The following is a 24,365-nucleotide window of genomic DNA, read 5'->3' as shown; positions in this document are numbered from 1 at the left end:
AGTTCGTTAACAAGCTGGTGGCATTCTATTCGATATTGATTATTTAGTTCATCGTATTTAAATACTTTACCTAATGCCAAATACCACTTCTTGAGGAAGAGTCTTCTACCGGGAAATTAAGGTTATAGTTTGTTTTATTATTTTGTAAATGTGCAAACAGAGATTTCTCACAAAACTTTGCATAACGTCCAAGGATTTTTCAAAATTAGGTACAGTCTCTGGTCAGGCAGTTTTAGGACGATTTCTAATTGAGCTCCCTTTTTAAAAAAAGTTTCACAATCCACCATACTGCAGCTTTGATCATTTGTGTGCAATCTTTTTTACGATAATGCTTATTTTTCCTTGTAGGTAAACATAATTAAATTTTAGTAGTACCTAATTACTTTGAATGCCTTTCACTTATGATAATGGAAAACAATTATGACATTTCAACATAATTAATTACAGAAATACCTACTACTTTTGATGTAAACATTTTTTTAATAATTATAATATTCAGTAACTGTAACTTTGGAACCATTAAATTTAGAATTGCGTGGTCTTAACGACTGTATTTTTGTTTAATACATAATAAAAACTGGAAATATATATATATATATAGGGTATAGTAGTAGTAGTAGTAGTAGCATAATTATTTTATGTAACTTTTATTTTTTTGTAAACCCAACAGAAAACGAAATATTACAAATTGCGTTACCTTATGACTACATGGTATAAAAGCTACATAGACATAGAAATAAAATATTCTTTATATTCCAATAGTGTTGGAATATGTTGAACAATGACTCGCAAAGTATGTTTAGCTTATCGAAACGCAAACTTCTTCCGAAATAATGCGTTTCCTTTAACGAATAAACCAGAAATTCTAAGAGCATTTACAATTTTCGACTCCCCGAGAATTCATTCTGTTTCTTTTTAACGATAATATAACCTCGGACGTGATAATTTCATGAAAATGTACGTTACAGCTAAATCAGGTTATTGAATAAGAACACAAGATTTTCGTAACACAAGCGAGACCTTTATTTTTAAAATGGAAATACCGGTGCAATATTAGAAAAAATATTTATTAAGCCCTAAGACGTACCACTTTTCAATAGCTTAATTATCCCTGTTTACATTAGTAGATAGGTAATTTTATGAAGGGGAGGTTAATATCGGTAAATTATATGGCCGAAAAAACTCCTGGACTGTATTATTCAGAATAATAAACATAAAAATAACATTAAGCATTAGTATTCTTTTGATTTTCATAGTAAGTGCTTCTCTGTTCATAGTGCAAAAAGTGATTATTAAGACGAAAATATCGATGAAAAGTGCCGCAGTTGCAAAACTTCTGACAAATTTTACTATATTTGTGGAGAATTTATGGTGAAATCGCAAGCCAGGCTATTTTCCGAAAATGTAAAAAAGGCCTTTTTAAAAAGAGAGAGATTCGTTGGGTAGAGTTTGGAAGAAATAGGAGGATTTTTTTAGGGGAATTTAGGTATGTTTGATTCGGCCCTGATATAGAAATTTTTTCCTCTGCAGGGTTGGGATTTTTGTGGTTTTGTTGGGATGTGTTTGTCCAACTGCTTCTAGAGGGGTTATTTTTTGACCGAGAAAAGAGTGAGGCTTGTAAGTAAAAACGATTCTATTATTGTTTGTTTTTGTGTTTTTTGCTTTTTTTTTAATTTTTTTTGGTTTTTTTATGTTTTTTTTGTTTTTTGTGTTTTTTTTCTTAATCTAATTTGGGGTGGGCGCATACAGCTGCGGCTGTATTATTCCCTATCGTCGGCCATTTGGCTGGAGAACCGGTTCACCAGGTTGCAGGGAAACCGCAGAAAACTTTCAACTCCGACGATCGACGAACAGTGTGGGTGGATGTTGGGGGTCGGAATTTATCTGATTTCCGGAAGATCCTCGTATGCTGTTGCTAGCAGTCGAAGTGGCGGGTGAGGGAAATTTGTTTTTGGGTTTTGAGCCAAGGGGCCGCCTATTGTTGGCCTAAGGGATGAGGAGGGTCTCTTTCGCAGCGGTATTACTTGATTCGATGGTTCGAATCAAGTAATATCCGTAAGAACAAAGCAATGGATGTAACAAAAAGTAACAAATGTGTTTAGCCGAACTGTCCTTTATGAATCATCATTCAGATATTTATCGTATAGAGTAGCATAGCGGTATGAATGTTTAGACACTATACACCATACACATACACAAGTCTATAGTCTCCATAGTTTTCCATAGTTTAGACTATACTTATGCTAACTTAGAATCTGATCTCAGCGTCAGCTACCAAGCGCAACTGATAGTCAAATATTCTCTTGAATATCTGACGCGACTAGAGCGCATCTGCCGGAATTCTATGGAAAACGTTCTAACGTAATTTAAAAATAATTGATAAAACATTATCTAGTTGATCGAATTGTGAATCTAAACCGAAGGCTTTTCACTATATATTGTAATGAAAAATGTTCTAGTTCTTTTAATTACCTTTAAAATACTGTACGTACGTATTTTTTCTTCTTAGTAAACTGAAAATTTCGGAGTGTGAATAAAGTGAAGTGAAAGTATACAGTTATAAAGACCAAAACTATTGTCTAATGTATATATATATATATATATATATATATATATATATATATATATATATATATATATATATACATATATTGACTGAATGCTTCATGGTTTTTAATTTAATTTCGAACATTTACTTTAGTTCAATTTTTAGTTTTGTTTTTTTCCTCTTAGTGTAGTCTTTTTGAATATTTTTCAAATTGACTAATGTATTTTAATTTTTGATTCGTTAATTTTTGTTATTCGTTGTTCGCCATCGGCAGGTGACGATTAGAAACCATGAAGATTTCAGTTTTTTCAAGTTTCTACAAAAACGTTAATTTGAGATATATGAATTTACTTAAGAAGTTCCCTCAATTTAAAGAGAAAAATGGGGGTTGCCATTTGAAAAAATTAAGTTTTCGAAGTTTTTAAATAGCAACATTCGGCACCATTTTCTGAACACCCTATATAAATTTTTGTAAAGGTTTCCACAGATTTTGAAAGCTGTAAGTGTTATTTGTTACAAATATTAGACCTGACTGACTTAAACTTAGAAATATAATTTTTTTAGTGGAGGACTGCAAGTGTCCAAAAATTTCGAAAATGTGAAATAATTAAAAAATGTTGGACTTTAGGCATACTATGCTTTATATAAAGTTATATCGAAATTTCTCTTAGATTCCAAAAATTCAATAAAAACCATAGCATTCCGCTTAAAATAAGTTTGGGTCCACTTCCGATATAACTGAACACTAGGCCCAGTACTTTACCATATTGATTCAGTTCGTCGTGAAGGACTCTGTACATATTATGGCACATACATTTTAGAAACGTAGTCAATAATACATACCAACGTTTATTTATGTATATATAACACATTTGAATAAAGGTAAGTATGTGTATTGCTCGGATTACCTCTGGTAGATTTTTTAGTTTATTGTCGTATTAATTTAATCAGTTTCTTTCAAATATTCAAGTGAGAAATTGTCCCCAAATTAACTGTTAGATTATGTAAAGTACAATTTTTCAATTCAGCATATTTTTTGGGGGTATTTTGTACATAAATACTTATTACTAATTAGTTCTGCCCTACATAAATAATATTTTAAGCAGTGGAACTCGTTTATATTCTATTAAGATTTTAATATACAATAATTCATATAATTTAATTTAAACAATTTAAATTGACATGACCATATAAATTCTAAATAAATTGTTGTTTACACCCCTTAAAAATAATAGGCGGAGCTAAGATCAGTTTCACTTTTGAAGTTAAGGGTAATATGAATTCCAAAATTACTTGCAAATCGCTTGCACAGTAAAAAAATTCGGAGGTAAGACCCTATTTTTCGGTTCAATGACTGCACTATTACAGATTCTCCCTGACTTTTAACAATAACCTTGTACTTTCTCTCTTTCTATCCAACCGTTTCACCCACATAAAGTGTAAAGCTGTTAAGATATTATTGTTAGAAATGTGCTAGTACGTATGAGGACATTAATTGAACAATAAAAAACTCAATAAATTATAAGTTAAAATTGTTACGAGTTATAAATTCGAGCTACTAATTAAACAGCAAATTTATGTTTCCTCAATATTAGAAAAACAAACTTATGCATAATAGTTAGGACTATTTTCATTAAAATACAGGAAACAGAATAATTTCAATTGCGTGCGCCTAATAAATAGTGTCAATTATCTGGAGTGGAATAATTTGGGAAAATACTTTCTGGTTCTTGCTTATTAACACATAATTAGACCAAATCTTTACAAGGTGAGACTTAATATCATTTCTACTCCATTAGTATTAAACGCCAACTATAATGGAAGAATTCAATGGAAAATTGTGAGAAATAATATATAGAATAACCTTATAATAGTTATTTATGCAACAAGTGAGTAAAGTAATAATTTTTTTCACGAGTAGGACGATTTGACGTCCGTAGAATTAAAAAAATTAGATAAAACTTTTGTAATCAATTTTTATTTCGTAATAGTGATATTAAAAGTACAAAACTATTATAACGGACATGGAAAAATAATATTACTCGGTCACTGGTGTACAGAAATTTTTTGTAATTATACAAAGAATTTACATTCATAAACAGAAGTGAACGTGAAGGTATTCAATAGAAACTGGAATATATTTATTTTGTACGTGCATATGAATGACTTAAGAGTTCATTTTATTCACAACAACTTTCACTCTATGTGTTACTATGAGTTTGATTTAAACACTATTTATAGAGTTGTAAAATGATCGATCCAATTGATGCTAATTTTATTCCCCATTTTTTCTCTATTTGCAGTACCAATACTTAGTATAGTTCTTCCAATATCAATTGCAGATTATAAAAACTTATATAAAAGCCGTTTCCGATAAGTTTGTTCGATCTACCATGGGCGTAGATACCTCGTTTTATAAATTTATTATTTTTATAAATAATTTTAAAAATATGTATATATTATGCAAGAAAGTATTCGTTAAAAGGCATTCGAATTATTATTAATTGGACGGTTTTTATAATTGTAGTCCCACTTGGAACTTGCCCCATACAAACAGAAATTTTTACTATTGTCAACCAACACGAAATTTACTACATCGTGATTAATAAACCAGTTTTATCTAGATAAATTATGTGTGTATTAGAACTTCTTTAACCGCAAACAATCTTGTCGTCATCGAACTATCCTTGACGATTCGGTATATCTTGAGTAGCTTGGTCAACTGATTTCAGTTTTACTTTACATGTTTTCGGTTTTCTGAATGATCCACAGCAACCCCTCTCGTGAATTCTCGATAAATGGAAAATTTATTTACTCTAGTTAATTTAGCAATTCTTATTATTTATTTACAGTAAAACCCCGACTTACGCTACCCCGTTTTATGCGAATTCGCGTTTTTTAATTTTGATTTCCGCGCGCATTGGCTCTCTCGCTCTGTCCTCTCAGTGTTAAGTTTGTGACAGGTTTAAACGTGTTCCGCTTGAAATTGTTTTACGTGCGCAGTGCGTTCTACGTATAATCTCTAATTATGCCATCTACAAGAACGAAAAATGAGTCATTTGAGCCTAACAAGGAAAAAAATACACTGTTTTTGAAGCAAAAATTAAAATTTGTGAATTGGCGAAAAAATTTGACCTATCGATTCAACAGTCCGAACAGTTATAAAGGTTAAAGAAAAAATTATGAACGCTGTGAAAGACACTCAATCTTTGAATTCAACAAACGGAAACATTGCTATAGTCATGGTGTGGTCATCAAGTAAGAGTGGAAAATTGACCCGTTGATAAAAATACTGTGTGCTTTCAAGCAAAACAGATTTTTGAAAAACTACAAGAAGCTGGGAAGTGATTAAACCTAGTAACGGCTGGTTCAGCCGATTTAAGAGTCGTTGTAATTGGCATAGCTTCGCAGAGAGTGGAGAAGCGGCGAGCGTTGATAAAGAAGCGCATCTCTCAATCCAGAAAAACTCAAAACAATGATAGATGAAGGTGGCTACGCGAAACTATTTTCATCGTAGATGAACCGGTCTTTTTTGGTAGAAAATGCCTAAACGAACTTTTATTTCGCGTGAAGAGAAAACTTTTCCAGGTTTTAAAGCCGCCAAGGATCGATTCACAGTAATGGTTGGTGCGAATGCAGCTGGACATTGTAAATCGAAACCTCTCTTAGTTTATCGCTCAGAAAATCTAAGAGCCTTAAAAAATAAATATCCCAAGCTGGTTTGCCTGTCATTTGGAAATCTAATGCAATAGCTGGGGTGACAGCTTTTCTTTTTGAAGACTCGTTTGGCCATTATTTTATTCCTGAGGTGGAACGTTACCACCAATTAAAAGAAATTCCAAAGTGAAGCTACTAATTGACAATGCACCATGTCATCCTCCCGCAATTGGAAGTATTTTTTCCACCAAACACTTCCAGGTTGCTTTAACCAATGGACCAGGGAGTTATTAAAACATTTAAAGCTTACTACACAAGGCGATCATTTGCACATCTACATGAAGTTATTAGACAAAACAATTAGCTTTCTGTTAAAGAATTTTGGAAGCAATTCAATGCTTTAGATGCTGTTAGAATTATTGGACAATCTTGGAATGAGGTTTCACAAAAAACTCTCCATGGTGTCTGGAAAATACTGTGTACATTTTTTTTTTCACCACTGAAACCCAAAGAGAATCAGTTTCAGATCCTGAACAAATCGATAGCATATTAAAAGTGGTCTATATTGCCAAACAATTAAATTTAGAGTTCGATAATGAGACGTTCAAGAATTGCCAGATTCACACAATCAAGAGCTAACAATTGACGAGGGTATAGAAATGCGCGTTTGAGCAAGACATTGAACAACTGATTCGCTAGAACCAGTTGAATCGGTATATCAAATGACAATTGCAAACTTAACAAAAGGACTTAATTCAAAGGGGTTATCTACAAATTTTAGAAAAAATAGATTCAAAATTTTATGTGAGAAGAAGAAAAACTGAACTCGTCAAGCGACATTGTTAGAATATATGAAGCCTTCTACATCAAAATAACTTCGGTTTAGGTTACTTTATTCATAACAATGTAAATTGTTCTATTATCTTACACATTATTGAACATTTTTCTTCTCAATTATTGTTTTCTTTAAACTCTGGTCCCAATTAATCATACTTTATATATATTTATAAGCAAAGTGGAACGCGGATTCGATTTACACGGCAATCGCTCTGACTCACCTACCGCGTAAGTTCGGGGTATTACCATATTTTCTTTCTTCTAACATTCGAATATATTTGAAATAACACACAGCTGTATTTGTATATCTAAATCTTTCTTATTAAATTCATACCTGTCTTTAATCTCACTACACTATGTAATTTCATTGTCTTCATTCGCCCATGGTCTAAATTTTCTACTTCTATTTATTTAAAGAAATTTACGAATTAAATAAATCTCACCAAACGGAAACCACTAGTCGCATATTGTCTCTGGTAGTAATATTTCGAAGAAATTGTGTACATACGTCTTCGGCCAATAGAATTTCATTTATGTTTCGATGTTTTCATTGGTAAATAGTGGAGATGATGAGTCCACGTGGACTGACAGTTTTTCAGATGTTTGAAATATTAATTGTTCATTGCATAACTATAATAATATTTCGAATAATTGTAAGTTCTAGTTAGTTTAAACAAGCTCAGTAGAATTTAACACGAAACCTTAAGAGTATGTCAATGTTTCCATTTCCATCCATACACCATCAATAAATCCTGTTACTCTTTCCACATGCAAATCAGTTGACTTTTTCTTGTTCGAACTTCTAATCAAGTCAACCTTCCACAACTAATTGAAGAGATTTCACTTTAACCTCAATTTCTTTCAGATAATATATTTTCTTTCTTTATTCTAGGAATTAAAGGAAGAGGAAAAGGAAATGTCCCATGCTCAGATCTCTATTTATACACATTGCAACTGCCTTGCACCTACAGTGCGTTGGCGATTATCTTATGGTCAGACATTTATTTATAGCTCACCGGTGTTATTTGTGCCAGTTCAGTGTTTTATATTGCGTAGCCATGACATTTGTTTTCGGCCTACGCCTCTCTTTCCTTCGATCTTTCCTTGTATGATCAATTGGGGTATTGTATATCTTTCTCCTATACGAACGTGATCCAAGTATCCAACCTTTCATACCTTGATCAAGTTGAACAACTCTCTCTCAGTCCCCGCTCTTCTCAGTACATCCTCGTTCCTCACTCTGTCTGTCCACGGTATACGCAACATTCTTCGAAGGTTCCACATTTCGAAGGTTTCTAGTTTATTGATCGAAGATTTTTAATGTCTATGTTTCCATGCCGTACAGTAAAATTGACCACCATTCTATACCGGGTCAAAGGTCAAAGGAGAGATTACGGTTACACAACATCGGTTTAAATTTAATGAATGCCTGTCTTGCGTGTTCAATGTGGCATTTAATTTCCTGCTGAGGGTCCCATTTCTCATTTGTAGTTATCCCTAGATATTCAAATGTCTTCACTTCCTCGATAAGCTTGTTATCTATATGCAGTTGGGCACTTAACGTTGCATTGCTACTTATTGCCATGCACTTGGTTTTTGTTGCATTTATTTTTAAGCCATATGATTTCCCAATATTATTTATTTTATCCAGTAATAATTGCATCTTGAGTTACCTTGTCTGTGGATATTGCTGTTTCGTCCGCATAGCGAATATTATTCAGCGGGTATCCAGTAACTTTAACGCCATCATCAGAGCCCTCAAGAGCCTCAGCAAATACATTCTCTACATAGATGTTAAAGAGCATAGGAGACAAAATACACTCCTGGCGTACCCCTTTTAAAACTTTGAAGTCTTCTGTTGATTGTTTGATTCAGCCTAACCCGCGCTTTCTGGTTCCAGTAGAGGTTTTGAATAATTCTGATATCTCTGCTGTCGATATTCGCGTTCTGCAGCGTTTTTATCATAGTATCATGCTTGACGGTATCAAACGCCCTCTCGTAGTCGATGAATATGATATAAACGTCGTTGGTCAATGCAGTTTTGAACGAGGGTATTTAGGCAGAAAACTGCTTCGCGTGTACCCACACTGCTTTCGAAACCAAACTGGGTCACTCCACTTAGTTCTTTTAACTTTATGAACTCCCATGTGTGAGGGATACGGAGGAATAGCTTGAGCATATGACTCATTGAACTAATGAGTCGATTATCTTTGCATTTTACCGCTTTTGATGTTTTAGGAATCGTTATAAAAGTTGAGTAGAGCCAATCGTTTCGAATGTGACCTGTGCTATAGATGTCGTTGTAAAGATTCACAAACATGTCAATGCTATTGTCTTCGAACAGCTCTATAGCCTCGGTGAGATTGTCATCTGATCCAGTAGCTTTACCCAGCTTTGCAACTTTTATGGCGTGTTCTACCTCACTTCGGATAATGGGAGGGCCAGATAAGTTTTCAGTGGGTAGGCTTATGCCAGGATATTCTTGTCTGTCATTACTGAATAGAGTTGAAGCGTAATTCCTCCATGTCTTGACCAGTTCCTCCTGGGTATTCATAAAATCTTTTTGGTCATTTTTTAGGCGGGTGGTTTCAAATCAAACAAACCGTCAGCTGAATGCGTTCACAGACCCAGCTATTATCATATGACTATGACCTGATTTCATCGATTAGTTTCATTTCTGAACTACAATGACCATGATCATAGTAAGGTTAATCGGATTATAAATTACCCTCCTCTTATTTACTTATAATCCATAATTTATTTAACTTTAGAACTATGTCAAACTAAAGTTGCTATTCGAATCGTAAATTTTTTATAGCATCATCAGATGTGGAATACCTTGGTCAGTTTTATAACTACTATAGTTCTTTTCAATGTTTCTATATTGTGATATCATTCTTATTTCTGATTTATTTAAACAAGTTTTCAACGGTATTTCTCACTCACTTAATTTATTGATACTCTTACACTAAGAACACCAAACTAGTCACTATTTAGTAAACTAAGCACTAACACTCATCCAATTATTTAAATATACGGTCTACTTGTGTATCCCGATGTTTCCGATTCTAGTAAGGGATCAAAAAAGTAAAATGGCTTGATTCTATAAAACAATATAAAGAAATATTTGAACAGCCTTTTCTAGAACCGCCGCATGCGCCAAACTTTAAATTCTTTTATCATAACCGAACAGGGCCGGCTTCTCAGTCCATGTCGTGAACGGATTGGCTGCTTGTCGTAAAAAAACGTAATTTTTACTATAGCGTGATATGAAATTATATTATGACGCAATGGGGTTGTTAGTTGTATATACTTCAATAGTTGATTGGACATTTTTGTATAAAGAATATAAAACGATATCATTTGAGATATTTGATTATTTCCTAGTAGCAACAGGAAATGTAGGTGCAAAATTCTGAAATACGCACTCGTCGATTATAATTTTTCTCAATAAGTTCCAATTAGCCTTATGGTCACGGTAAGAGAGTAAATAGAGCTTGAATTCAAACTTTCATGAAAATCGAGATTAAAATAAGTGTCTTTAAAAAAAGTTTTCCAAAATGACTACCCTAGAAAATAGGAAACAGGGTAGATTTTGAATGAGGAGGTAAGTAAAGCTTGAATCCAAATCTTTAAAAAAATCGACGTTGATTAACAAAATTCCACTGTTTTAACGGTTTTGACCGCTGGTTCCTGGCCTATAACAATACAAATATTCATTGCATTTTGAAACTTGTTTTTCAAACTATATGAATTCAATATTATATTATAAAATTTCATACCATTATTCTTATTTTAATTAATAGATGTAATTTCTAATTTTTTATCATTTACTATATAAACAATTTCATATTTTTAATTTATACTTAAAAATCATATTTCCTGTTCTTTATGATGAATACATAGTTATACGAAAGACTAGAATAAATATTAAAAAAGTATTTATAAGATATTTTTTGCCACAACCCTAGAATAATTATAAAAGTTTGTAAAGACTTCTTTATCCCATAGAAAGATCACATTAATAACCAAAAAATTCAATTTTCAGTGGAGCTCTGCAAATATTTTTAGATCCGGTTTTCTCAATTACGACAATGAATTCAACTGATTGCTGTCCTAATATTGTTCGCATAGAAAAAAAGTTAAGTGAAACCTACTTTGGCTGTGGAAAATTAAATTGATATATATTACGATTCTTCTCTCTAGTTAAAACTGATTTTCGCTTGTTAATAATTTGTATTGCATGTGATTACCTCAAGTAATAGGTCAATATGATTATTCACTAATGCAGGTCAATAGGTGTTAAGTGTTAAGAAATAAACCTACTTATTACTTATTAGTACTAGTTAGTGCACCCGATACAATATATAATAGAGAGACACAAAATTTTAAAGAATTATGAAAAATAATGAAGCAGAAAGTTTTCACCTCTTCCCAAAAGAAACTTATCAATTTTCAAATATGAGATAATATAAATGCAATTACCTACCATAGTAATGTCGAACATTTGAAAGGAATTTATTGAATGATTGAATATTAGGCACCTCGATACCAATTAATAAACGTACGGCGTAATCATAATAAATCATACTAAAAAGTATAACGACCTGGTTTATATTGCAAAATATAAAAATAGATATTCATTGATAAACAAGTACACACTGAGCGATACAATTTATCCTCTACACCTCCCTTTCCTAAAAATACGATATTCACTATGACCAGTTGTGAGGGGCGTTCCATACTATTAATTAACAAAAATAAACTACAAATAGAAGGAAAAAATTAACGTACTGGGAGATTGATTGAATTCTTCGTTTGTCCTTTGAGATATCAATATAAAAATTTAAGAGATTATAGCCATATAACTATCTTACGGAATGAGTTTTATGTATGGAACGCCTCAAATATTGTCCTTTGGGATATTTTTATTGTCTTATTTGAATTGAAAATAATTGCTTGGATTTGGAAATATCCGTGCCAACTCAGGTATAATACTATTTTCTAGTAAATCTAAATACGCTGGACCATTTAATTTACCCTCAATGAAAAAGGGACCATTTCTTTTGTTGCGTATCATTCCAGCTCATACATTCAGTTTTTCTGGATATTGGGTGTGGGATTCACACATCCAACGAGGATTGTTACGTGACCAATATCTACAATTATACCGATCTACGTTTCCATTAATACAAAAAGTGGCGTCATCGCAAAACATAATATTACTTAAACAATTTGGATCGATTTGATTTTTTTACATCATTAATTCTTCAAACTTTTCACTCCCATAAAAATCGTCATCTGACAACTCTTGAATCAACTTTACTTTGTATGGATGGAATTTATTATCACGTAAAATTTCCATTACGGATGTTTGCTAAATATGAAGTTTCCTGTATATTTGTCTAGTACTAAATTATGAATCGTTTTCTTACTGGTCACCAGCGTCTAAAGATTTGTTTTCGTTTGATGCAGTTTTTCTGCGCCCTGATTTGGATAAATCTTCTAGTTTAGTTAAACTTTTTCATTAATTTACTGACAGTAGATCTTGTTATGGGATTTCGGTTAGGATATAAATTATTATTAGAGATATTACACGTTTCTTGCTGACTTTTATCAACATATCATCAAATATCATCAAAATATCAATTCGTTCTTTTTCAGATAGACGATCAATAAACTTCAACAATAATAATTTATTGAAATGTCAAATTTGTTATTGTAGCAGTCAAATATATTATTTTAACGCAAATGTAGCTATACCGAAATTATGGCATTTACTCATAGGCATAGGGAACATTAATTGAAAAATAATAAGTAATTCTTAAGGATTTCGAAAAGCGAAAAATATACAGGGGGTGATACGTTCGAAATAACAAAGTTCATTATTTTTTCAGAAAAAGGAAAGGTCTGACAACAGTGTTAATACTAACATAAAACCGGCCGTATCACATGACCCTTTAAAAAAAATCGTACAAGCCGTTTCTGATATAATTTCGGCATTCCATACATAAAACTCACTCTATGTAATGGGTTGTGATGTATTTTACGGGGTAATTGAAAAGTAAACAATTTTCCACAAAAATCATAACAAGTTCAATACCCCGTACAATATAAGAATGCATATCTGTTGCGGCTCAACCAAGATGGTAATTATTTAGAATTGGTTAGGTTAGGTTAGGTTTAATTGATTCATCATATGTAAGTTGTACCATGTAATTTCTAAAATAATGGAAATAATGTGTCTCCCCCGCCTTAAATTTACTATTTGTACCCTCAGAAACAACCCCAAATGCGTGAAAAATTTTTTTGAACCTTTTTTGTCTGGAGCCCCAGTTCTAAATAATTACCCTTGTTTTTTTCTTAACATTTGACAAAAATAAAGTAAACTTTTATAACAATCTTTCATATCAATTAGGGCATCAACTGAATTTTTATTTTATGATTTTTCAGTTGTGTATATTGTGTGATTTGATCCAATTTATTTTTTCAAATTTACCATTGTAAAATAATATTTTATCGTTATAAAATGATACGCGGAATCGGACTGATCTATTATCAATGTCTGACCAAAAAAAATTTCCAAATAAAGGAGAGTAATATTTTATTTATACAATATAATATACAAATTGTACAGATAATTGAAGTTATATAAAATAAAACATTTAGGTTTTATTTCGTATCTGATCAATATTAGTTTCCTCTTGCTTGTATTATTGTGCTGCCATCTTCCCGAACCATTTCAAAGGATGGATTATCGTAATGTTTGCTACTCTTCATTTCGTGTACATCAGATAATTCTTTCGGTAACTCCCAATGGGTAGCGTCGTTATATTCTAATTGTGCAGGAATTCGTTTTGTGAAACTTAAAATATACCCTAAAATAAACAAAATTTATTTATTCATTTTGTGAAATACTTAGTTGGATTTTGGAACATTCTACATATAAAAATTATTGCAGCAACTTTAGATAGCTCAAAAGAAAATTTTAAAAAGTTATCTTCTTTGAATAAATATTTATTGATTGCCAGTGGAGGTTGTGCGATTTGGGTTTTTGTAACGGTTTCAAAGACTATTCTAATTGAAATGATGGCCGAAATAGGATTTATCGAAGCAAGATCGGACAATGTACCTAAGGTAGATGCATTCATGTTGATACGTCCTTTCTCAATAATTAATTATTTATTTCGGCTGAAATACGTGGAGTAAAAGCAGATACGTAAATACTACTAATTAGACTTTCTTATAGTAACGTCATTATTACATTTGTTTGCATGAACTTTATTAAAATGTAGTCAAAAAGATGATAGCTTATGATGATGATGATAGTTTTCTGTCGTTTTATTGCCCACGGACGAGGTGTTTCACGAAATGCCCTTTTCTGGTCTTTTTGACAATCGAATTTGGTTAGAACAGCAGATTTTTTTATGGAATTTTTTTGCATTGTGTTAGTTTCCACATCATATAATTTTCCAAACCTGTTTCAAACTACAGTAAAGACTAACAAGTTTTTTTGACGATACCTCATCTTGTATTTTACAAAATTGTAGAGCCGTGCGAGTGTTTTTTTAAAAGATTCCCAACAACTCTCATTAATTTGTATTTACTTCGAATCTCACTTAAGTCTGTTTACTTACTTTTTACGTCACACAACGTCCCATTCAATCATGTGACAACAAATGCCTTTTGGCGCGTCATTTATGTATTTAAATTTAGTTTTTTTATGAACTAATATACTGTTTAGAAAAAAATTTAGAAATAGTGTGTGATTGAGAACGATATGCTAAACGTAGTTAATGTATAAAAAAAGTATGCAAGGACCCTATTCATCAGTTTGGTGTCATTTTTATTACATGCAAGTTGTACTGCTAGGACATCAAATCAGCTGATATACTGTAGCACTTTCTTTTTTTATTGTTAATCTTATCTTCTTGTTGGTACATAATTTTGATTACTGGCGTTTCTTTACTGTAAGATCTTGGCACAATATATTGACATTACGATGAATTGCATGCAATATCTTGTTTCATATGAAACGAACTTATACACATCATTTTTTTAAGTTAACAATTCACGAAGTTGGCTCAGATTATAGAGATATGTTGACAGAATATGTCATAACTCCGATTTATTGTGCTTTGTGGCAAAAAACTTGATAAACGTACTAATCTAACTCAACTTATATCAAAAATTCGCTCAAATTTGTTTTTCAACTATAACATTAGTTATTTCATTATTTTCTATAGATCATGAGTGCAAGTATAGAATTATATAAATTAAAAATTTTTTTATGGATTGTACTGTATTCCTTCAATTCAATTCATTATTGTATCTCTCTATAGCCTCTTCTATTCAGAGTTTCGTCTTCCTAATTTTGAATTTTAACAACTTTTGGTATTCTATAACGAAGTCGTACCGTCCTGTTTTACCATTTGCCCTCTAATGAGATCTAATAAAATTCTTCAGCTCTTCACTCATACTTCTTTTGCACCTTTCTTCAGAGCTTTCTTTTTCGTAGATTGCTTTTAATAACTTCCTTCCTCATCTGTGTAATATGTGTTGTGGATTCTTATTAAGCTCAGTCCTTATGAATTACATGTTATCACAACCTATTCACAACGTTTTTTCACACAACTATCTGCGAAAAGGTAATGTACCATGATATTTTATTGTATTTGTGTTCTTCTCTTCTAAATTGCCTATTATCATATTGTTTTTACACGATTATCTCAAAAAAAGCAATTATACTTTAAAATTTTTGATTTATGTTCAACATTTCCATTGATTAATTCAACAAATCCTACTAGATCTATTTTATTTGTGTTCAACATTTGTTCAATGACTAAATCAAAATCAACTATTTCCATTTCTTCTGAATTGCCTGTCATCACATTATTTTTTACACGATTATCTCGGAAAATGGAATTTTTCACATCACGATTTTCCACACATGCAGTCCATTAGGCTTGCTGTCCATAAGACAGGAAATGATAGTCATGTTTTATCCATTGACACACATTATTTTGTTGTTTTTTATCTCCACTGTGAACTCGCGCGGTATCCAATTTGAACAGAGCTTTCGCATACCAAAATATTCATTCACGATATGTCTAGCACGTTCCTTTCATATTGTTAGGTTATAAGCTATATATTATGATTATCCGAAATTATTTAGTGAACCTTTGATGACTTCGTCGGTAGTAGCCGCATCGTCTTTGGTGGTCATTTCATTTTTATAGACTTTTTCAAACAAAATTTACTCTATTCATGCGTCAGCTTACGAACTCTCCAGATCACCTTATATGGTTGAAGAGCAACCACACAACAATCTGCGGATCTGAAATGAATAGTTACCAAGTACAAATAGTTGTTTCAGAATTAACAGCTTATATAATAATCCTTTGTCGTGATCTGGATGATTAATAAATAATCAGCAATCCACACTACAACTACAGGTGTGTCACTAAGGCTTCTATTGGTGCATTGACAAAGTATTTACCCTTGGTCGTTGTTTGTGACACTTATGGAAAATGAGTAGAGGTGGAGGGTTGAATATTTTCTCTCTGGGTAAACGCCAAGAAAAGTTGTCGTCGAAATAATAATTATCAATAAAATATTCGTCTATTCGTGATAGAAAATATCCTGAAACACAAATTATAATTGTTGTCACTTGTTTTAATTTGCAAATTTTCAAGGTATATCACCATACTTTCACAAAGTTCAAATGGGGATAATAGTTGTTTAAAAAAATTTAAAGAAGCAGGAAAAACTTCTTAAGGAAGTAAAAGAAAAGCAATGAAGAAGTTGTTATTAAGAAGAGAATCTATTCAACAATCCACTCAATGTACCCAAGTCTCATCCATAGTAACAATTCGATTCAAGAAGTCTACATCGTTTTCAAATCGAGCATAGATCGAACGCGATGATTCTACCCTTGCACGCTTTTGGTCAACATTCAAGCATTTGGGGATCCATTTTGCAGCAATTTTTCTCATGTATGAAATATTCAGTGTTTTAGATATCCGTTTTAGCTCAATTCGATGATCTGATAAAATCATGTCATGAACTGCATCGATATTTTCGGGGACTGACACAGAAACTGGCCTTCCCGATCGGTCATCATCTTCAATGGAAAATTTACCTCTTTTGAGGCTTGCAGTCCAATTTTTGACGGTCGCATACGAAGAACATTGATCACCATGGGTTTTAAGCATATCTTCATAAATCTGCTTACCTCTTAACCCTTTTAAATACAGGTACTTGATGATGGCTCGATACTCCAATTTTACGATTTTCATAATTTCGGTGGACATCTTTTTTCTTCTGATTTATTGCGTAACTCTGGTTTACATTTTTGACGTCAAACTTCACACTAACACTTCTAATAAGTTATTGTTCGTTGCTATGGTAACGCAATATTTTGTTTATGCATCCTCGTATAAAGGTTTGTGAAAGACCGGAATATATTTATGCTTTTCAAATAAATAATAAAAAAAAACCCTGAAATATGACTTTATTCAAATTTGGATGTCTTCTTAGCCAATAAATTGAAATTCTTTTTCTTCTACGCCTTAACCTATCAATTTTTGTTGATTGCAACGAAATACCTTGTGGAAGGTTATTGAAAAATGGAATTCAAATGTCTAGCCGGAATGTCAATATTTTATCGAGATATTCTTGGTCCACACTACATAAACGTGTGTGTTTGTGAGACACGGAGAGAGAGCTCCTTCGTCTAAAAAATATTTATGAAGAAAGGGACAAAATTTGTATTTTTTAACCGCTTCCAAGGAACCAAACGATCAATTCTGATGTTTAATGTCAACAATGATCTGGTACTATCTGTTTACCATTTATTTCGAAATTTGCAGAATTCTTTGAATGGTTAAATTTTCACAAATGAAGATGACCTCCAATCGCACCTGGTTGAAGTTTTTGCTGATAAGGACCAGAAATTTTATCGGCGGAATCATGAAGCTGAAAGAAAGATGGCAAATGTCATTGAGCAAAATGGAAAATATATAATTGATTAAAAACTATTCTTTTTTTAAAAAAAGTGTTTTATTTCATGTTACAGAACCGAAATTATTTCTTTGGTGTATTCTAAAATCTTCCAATTGTCGCTGGGTGCGAGTTCTGTGAAATATGGTGGAAATTGAATTTGACGATCGTTCATGAAAATTTTAATACGGTGCATTCTACGGGTGGAACTTTTTTTGATCATGGGATTTTACTAGAATTCTCTTCGAGAAGCATATCAATAAAGAAAAATAGGAGGCTATAACCTTGTTGCGTTATTGCTTACTCCTGACGTTTTTTGCTTAGTCTAGTTTACTCACGTGACTATTTTGATGTAAATATACAGAGATGGATTTAGGCAACATCCATGGTCAGAAATGAATGCAAAGAATTTTTGTTATGTTGTTCAAATAGCAAATAGCTGCAAACACCGCTCGAAAACATCGATTTGTTCATGTTTTTGTTCTATTATGTGCAAACGTAAAATGTACTTTCAAAAGATTTAATCTCAACTTTCGCGTTATTATAACGATTTTCGGAGAATTTTGCATATTCTCAAGTGTACTCTCCTACTTCACTACACTTGGTACAATGGTATTTTTTCAAGTGGAACAGCAATCCTTGATCAGTAAACAGAAGTTCCTATTTTTTATATTTAAAACATGTCAATCTGAAGTATAATAACAATCAAACTATTGGATGAAATTAATAAAAATTGCCAGTTGTTGTATGATATATGGTACTTCGAGCAATATATGGAATAGTTATTTGGTGGACGAGTCTGAAAATTGTGAGATGAGCGAAGCGAGGCGAGCAACAGACGAGTCCAACAAAGTGGTTCAGCCGCGGTGTACACAACATTTTTTAGACGACGCATAAGAATGTAGGAACGAATTCTATTATATTTTCTCTGGTTAAAGTTTTTGATTTTTTTGCAGTGTACCCTATGTTTTGTTTTTCCTGGAAATTGATGAGTTTTGGATATTTGTTTATGTGAACATCTTGTTTTATTGCGAGAGTACTTTTAATCATCGAGATTGTAGACTATAAAGTAGAACTTTTCCAGATTTTAGATTTTTCTAAAAAATAAGCGAACATACGTTTCGCCTTTTTCTGGTGACACCACTTCATAAAGAGCTCGTACTATTTTTCGTACCCTGCTCGAGATTTATCCGGCAACGAATTAAGAACCGCCGCATTGCTTTCTTCGGTGAGATCTTTTCATCGCTGTTGTTTTCTTTCTCATCATCATTCATTGTTATTCATCAAAACTTCGGATAAAACAAATAATTTCAAAAAATTAAAAATTTAAGGTTTTGCAAAATCAATCAAGTCAACATTGAAGTGGCTAGAATCGCATTTAAGGAAGTTAAAGTTGTTTACTCCAGAGCATCCCGAAAGTGTTTTGTAGTACGGAACTGTTACTTTCACTACATGGAATCCTCAAAAGGCAATTTCGGTATGTTAATGAATACAGAACGAACAACTTTCAGCTGGCGTCGTCTAAGAATGTAATTTGTGAAGACCGCATTATTGATCGATAGTATATATTCAGAGCACGAATACCAATATGGTTGTCACGCATTTTGGCTACGGGATATGTTTCCCATCCTGATAAACGTCAACCATTAGTTGGATGTAGAGAAATTTATGGCAGCCAAATCGTAAGTGCAAAAAGAAAGACAAACTAGCGGTAGTGAGCTCTTTTTGATATCATATGCAATAAAGGTTAAAAGATAACATTGATTCCACATGGCAAAAATGAAGCTATAAAGTCCTAATTCTGGTTTTATAAGCATAGCCAATATAGCGCTATCAGTACCTTCAACGCGTATTGTCACCTGTAGGTGACACGACTTTATGAGTGTAATACAAATGAATGGCTATTATGACCTACTTCAGAGCACTTCCACTATTAATTTGGACTATTATGTATCCTTCAGTGAAATATTACTTGTCTGATAGATCTACGCTCTGTTTTTTGCTAAAATTGGCTCGAACAACGTTAGTACAAACATTAATTTCATATTTTTTAACAACTTGAAGGTCTATTGGTACTAAATAAATGTTTTGGAATAACCAAGAGAAAATTATAGCTGATTGATCAATATATCAATATTATATGTCACCTATAGGTAACAATAGGATTGCTGTCAATAAATTATGCTCTTTAAAACAGGATTCATTGAAATAATATTTCAATTCCATAATTAATGAAAATACCAATGTAAATAACAAATTAATGTCATAAATCTGTCGTAAAATTCTATTGTTGAAATTATTGAAAATAGTTCAAGTATAGGGAAAGTAGAAATAACGATGTTCCTTCAGGAGAAACTGGAAACATTACCGAGGAAAATAGTGCAGACGAAATTGATTTCGATATGAATCATCCCCATCCAGTGTTCTTAGGACTGAAATTGATGTACAACATACTTTCTGATAACACAGATGACGAAGATTAAAACGGAGACTGTCCATCTGCTCCTTTACAACCTATCACTTTTCATCTGTCCATCTTACATGACACTTCAGAACAGAGTGACATGCCCACTCTGAGAAGAAGAATACGTAAGTCAGTGGATTCCACTGCCGTTTCAGAATCGAAAAATAAAAGGACGAAACCAAAAAAACTGAAGAGGATGAATTGTCTGCGTTGAAATATAATTACTCTGATTTTTGCACTGATTCTATCTAAATGATAATATCTATCATTATCATAACTTCATTAATTTTTCAGGAATGAATCTTCCTTCAAGTGATCTTTTTTTTGTGGAAAATATTGTACTCGATACTGCTTAAACCTCAGTAAAATTAGATCTAAAATTCAACAATGTACAAGTTTTTGGTTTTAGTAATTTGACAGTACTACGAGTCGAGTAAGTTAACATTAAATGATAGTATAATTTTCGTTTCGCATCCATATATTTGACTAGGATCGAACATTGAAAAATTGCCAATTTTGTTTTCTTGATTACAATATCCTAAGGAATGCATGAAATTATTCTTTCACCCTTGAACAAAAAAAGGAAATTGCTTCTTTTACCTCCACTAGAATAGAAATAACTACTATTGCAGTTAGTGTTGTTGTCTCTAATTCTACATAGCAACTTTTACAACAATAATTATTATAAATATCTTTTTATGGATTTACATCACATTGCCCTGACACTAATATATAATTTGAGTTTAGTCATTGAATTTTCATGTTGTAATAATTTGTGGATTCTAATTTTGAACTAAAATGGAAATAATAAGAATACGAATGTCTTGAAGGTTTGAATACCATCAAAATCTTATGTATGTTGGTACTACTCGCGATTGCAATAGAACAAGGAACAAGGTCAATGATTCTATTTAGTTAGATATATTCTTCTTCTTCTACTTCCTCTTCCAATAGGACCAGATCCTGTTCAATCATGTACGTTTGGCACTCTTCTTGGATCTTCCTGAAAACCTGATTTCCAGCTCTCGTATCACCTCTTTGGTGGTCTGCCTACAGTTCTGCTGCGTGTGTTCGGTCTTTGAGTTTTAGCCCACTTTGCCCATCTGTCTTCTTTTTACGTAATCCCTCCAGAATCTTTTTTTTCCCCTACCCATCTCACCACATCCTGTACATCCAATTCTTCTATTATGTCATCACTCCTTATTCGATCCCTGAGATTGACTCCCTTGATGGTTCGCAGTATTTTCATCTCTGTGGTTCTCATTATTCTTTTTGTTGTTGATGTCTCGGCTTTGGTTTCTAAGGTCTCACACACGTTTTATAGATTCTGGTCTTGCTCTGTGAGCTCATCGTTTTGTTTCTCCACACTTTATCTCTCAGAGAGCCGCTGACTTTTGATGCTGTCATCGCTTGTGTTCGTACCTCCTCTGTCAGGTTTCGTTCACTAGATATATTCACTACCAGGTAATTGAATCTTAATAATGCTAATGTTTCCATATTGATAGTAATTGGTTAAACTAACTCTGGATCCACCGATCTTCTGTAAATTATGGGTAAATGTATGGATGTATGGAATTACCCAAAGGATCTATTGTATATATATATCAATAAATCCCACTCCTTTTAAAAAGTCCAGAATGTGGTGTGGCTTCAATTACCAGAGATCTTCGTCTTCTATTTCATACGCTCCCAGGTATAGTGGTAGTTTCGTTTCGTTTCTGTACAACAAAACCTGCACGCCACGTTATCTGCTAGGTATAGCATCTTCAGGTGTTTGTTGAGGCAATAGTGCCACTATAAAACTCGTGTTAGTATTTGTAGATTGTTCTTACTCGGCAGATCCACTCTGGTTATAGTTTCCCAGAAGAGTCTTTGCCTGTCTTAGCCCTTGTAGGTTGTCCTAATAATTGGTTTTGCTCCTATCTACCTTTTTCTCTAGTGCTTTTTCCATTGTTCTGTAGCTGAAAGCTTGTCTCCCCTTTGAAGAGTAATAATGATTGATTTTTTGGATAAGTGTAGAAGAATAACTGGAGATTACTATTCGACATTACTGACCACTCTACGGAAAAAAATTAAAGAGAAAAGATGCGGAAAGCTATCCAAAGTTGTTTTGTTTTTGCAGGACAACGCCCCTGCACACAAATCTCATGTTGCCATTCAACAAATTCGTGATTTAGGGTTTGAATTACTAGAACACCCCCCTTATGCACCCACTATTATGGAGGTCTATCTGGAGGACTATCGTGGAGGTCTGGTTTGTAGAGCAAGAAGAAACATTATTTTCGAAAGGTCTAGAGACGTTGCAGGTTCACTGTAATAAATCCTAATGAGAGGAGAATATGTTGAGTAATAAAATATTTTGACATGCAATTTTTGTTTGGTTCTAGAGAAGGCTAAGAATTTTTCAATATATCTTTGTATATATGTTGGGCGCGGACAACATTACTTCACATAGTTTTTAGTGTTAAAAATTTAGACTATCTTTTAACACCCTCCTCTGCCCTTACTCCTCTCCAACATTAAATATAATTAGTTACGACTAATGTAATGACACAAATCTATTTCTAACAATATTCATTTATTTACACGTACAAATAATCATCAATATCTATTGGATACATTTGTGACATTTCTTCAATAGATGCTTCAAATCTAATTTAATATGAATAATGTCTTTTAAAACATCCCAGAATGATTCTGAAGGGTCAATATATAACTAAAGGAAATATATTGATATTATCCGTTTTTGGAGAAGGAGATTTTGTGATAACAACAATCCACGATTTTGAAAATAATCTATACCATCATTTACTTAGATTCCTGAAAATTTAGCATTATTTGAATCAAAATAAGTCCTTTGACATCTTTTTGGCATTCTTAGAAATGCCAATCAATCACAATTTTTTAATAGTAGATTAGATACGATTCTTTGTAAATACACTACGATCTAAAATGATCGCCCTTCGCTAGAGCTGGTCATTTGAGCTACAGATCTACATCTAGAAATAATGAGAGAAATAGTCTTGGAAAGGTTAATTTTCCTTATAGTGGTCGACTGGAATGCTTGCTGATTAGCAGCATATAGGGTTTTTCACTCTTGTTTCCAGAAAATCTCCAGTCATCGGTGTCTTTTCTTTCTACTCTGACAAGGAAATATCCAGGAGTCGTATCGTAATGATTTATGGGATTAAGGAAAACGTGGACAAAAAATGAGAATTTGAGCGGCCAAGAAAATAACGATCATGACTTGTTCGACATTGATGAACGGGTTTTCAACCACTATAGGTCTTTCTTCAGTTCCAATTTTCGCAATAAAATACTGATCTACATAAAATTGAAACAGTCTTAGTGTGCTTTTATAAAGATGAAAATAGCATTTGTTTTTGTTAAAAGTACTTAGGATTAAGATTTTTTAAAGTAAAATATCTGAATCTTCCTGCTGGTTTCATTTTCAATTATCTTGAGGACACGTGGGTGAATTTTCATTCTGTTTCATTGTATCAGTTTTGACGGAGATTATACTTGTATCGATCTCATAATGGTAAACATAGATTCTTGATTGTTCTTATGCTTTCTCTTGAGGAAATTGAAAATAAGAAACCTATCGAAGTTCTTCTACCAAACAACTTTTTTTATAATATTATTTTGTTTTAGTTGACTCAATAATGAGATTAGAAATACATCTAGGAGATGGAAATGGTACTCATTGTAACAGAATTAAAAAAGTGGTACTGACGTTAAAGCCTGCACTTGTTGAATTCGATTTCAAAAATTTGTTCAATGGTGATAAGATACTTGCAGATACAGTTTTGAAGACTGTAAATGACAATTGGGATCTAGTATACAACGACGTGGAAA

General features: G+C 32.6%; 1 protein-coding gene across 1 annotated transcript in view; it reads right to left on the bottom strand.

Annotated features, from left to right (window-relative positions):
• Positions 1-13,629: 13,629 nt before the first annotated feature.
• Positions 13,630-24,365, bottom strand: part of LOC130894011 (ammonium transporter Rh type B) — a 51,724-nt gene continuing 40,988 nt past the window's right edge. The window contains exon 7 of the mRNA XM_057800516.1: positions 13,630-13,920. Coding sequence (XP_057656499.1) covers positions 13,736-13,920 — 185 coding nt within the window. The 3' untranslated portion in view covers positions 13,630-13,735. The remainder of the gene's footprint in view (positions 13,921-24,365) is intronic.

The sequence above is a fragment of the Diorhabda carinulata genome, chromosome 5 (assembly GCF_026250575.1).
Source record: "Diorhabda carinulata isolate Delta chromosome 5, icDioCari1.1, whole genome shotgun sequence".
Lineage (NCBI taxonomy): Eukaryota > Metazoa > Arthropoda > Insecta > Coleoptera > Chrysomelidae > Diorhabda > Diorhabda carinulata.
Note: the sequence above shows the minus strand (reverse complement) of the source record. Positions and strands in the feature narration are given on the sequence as shown.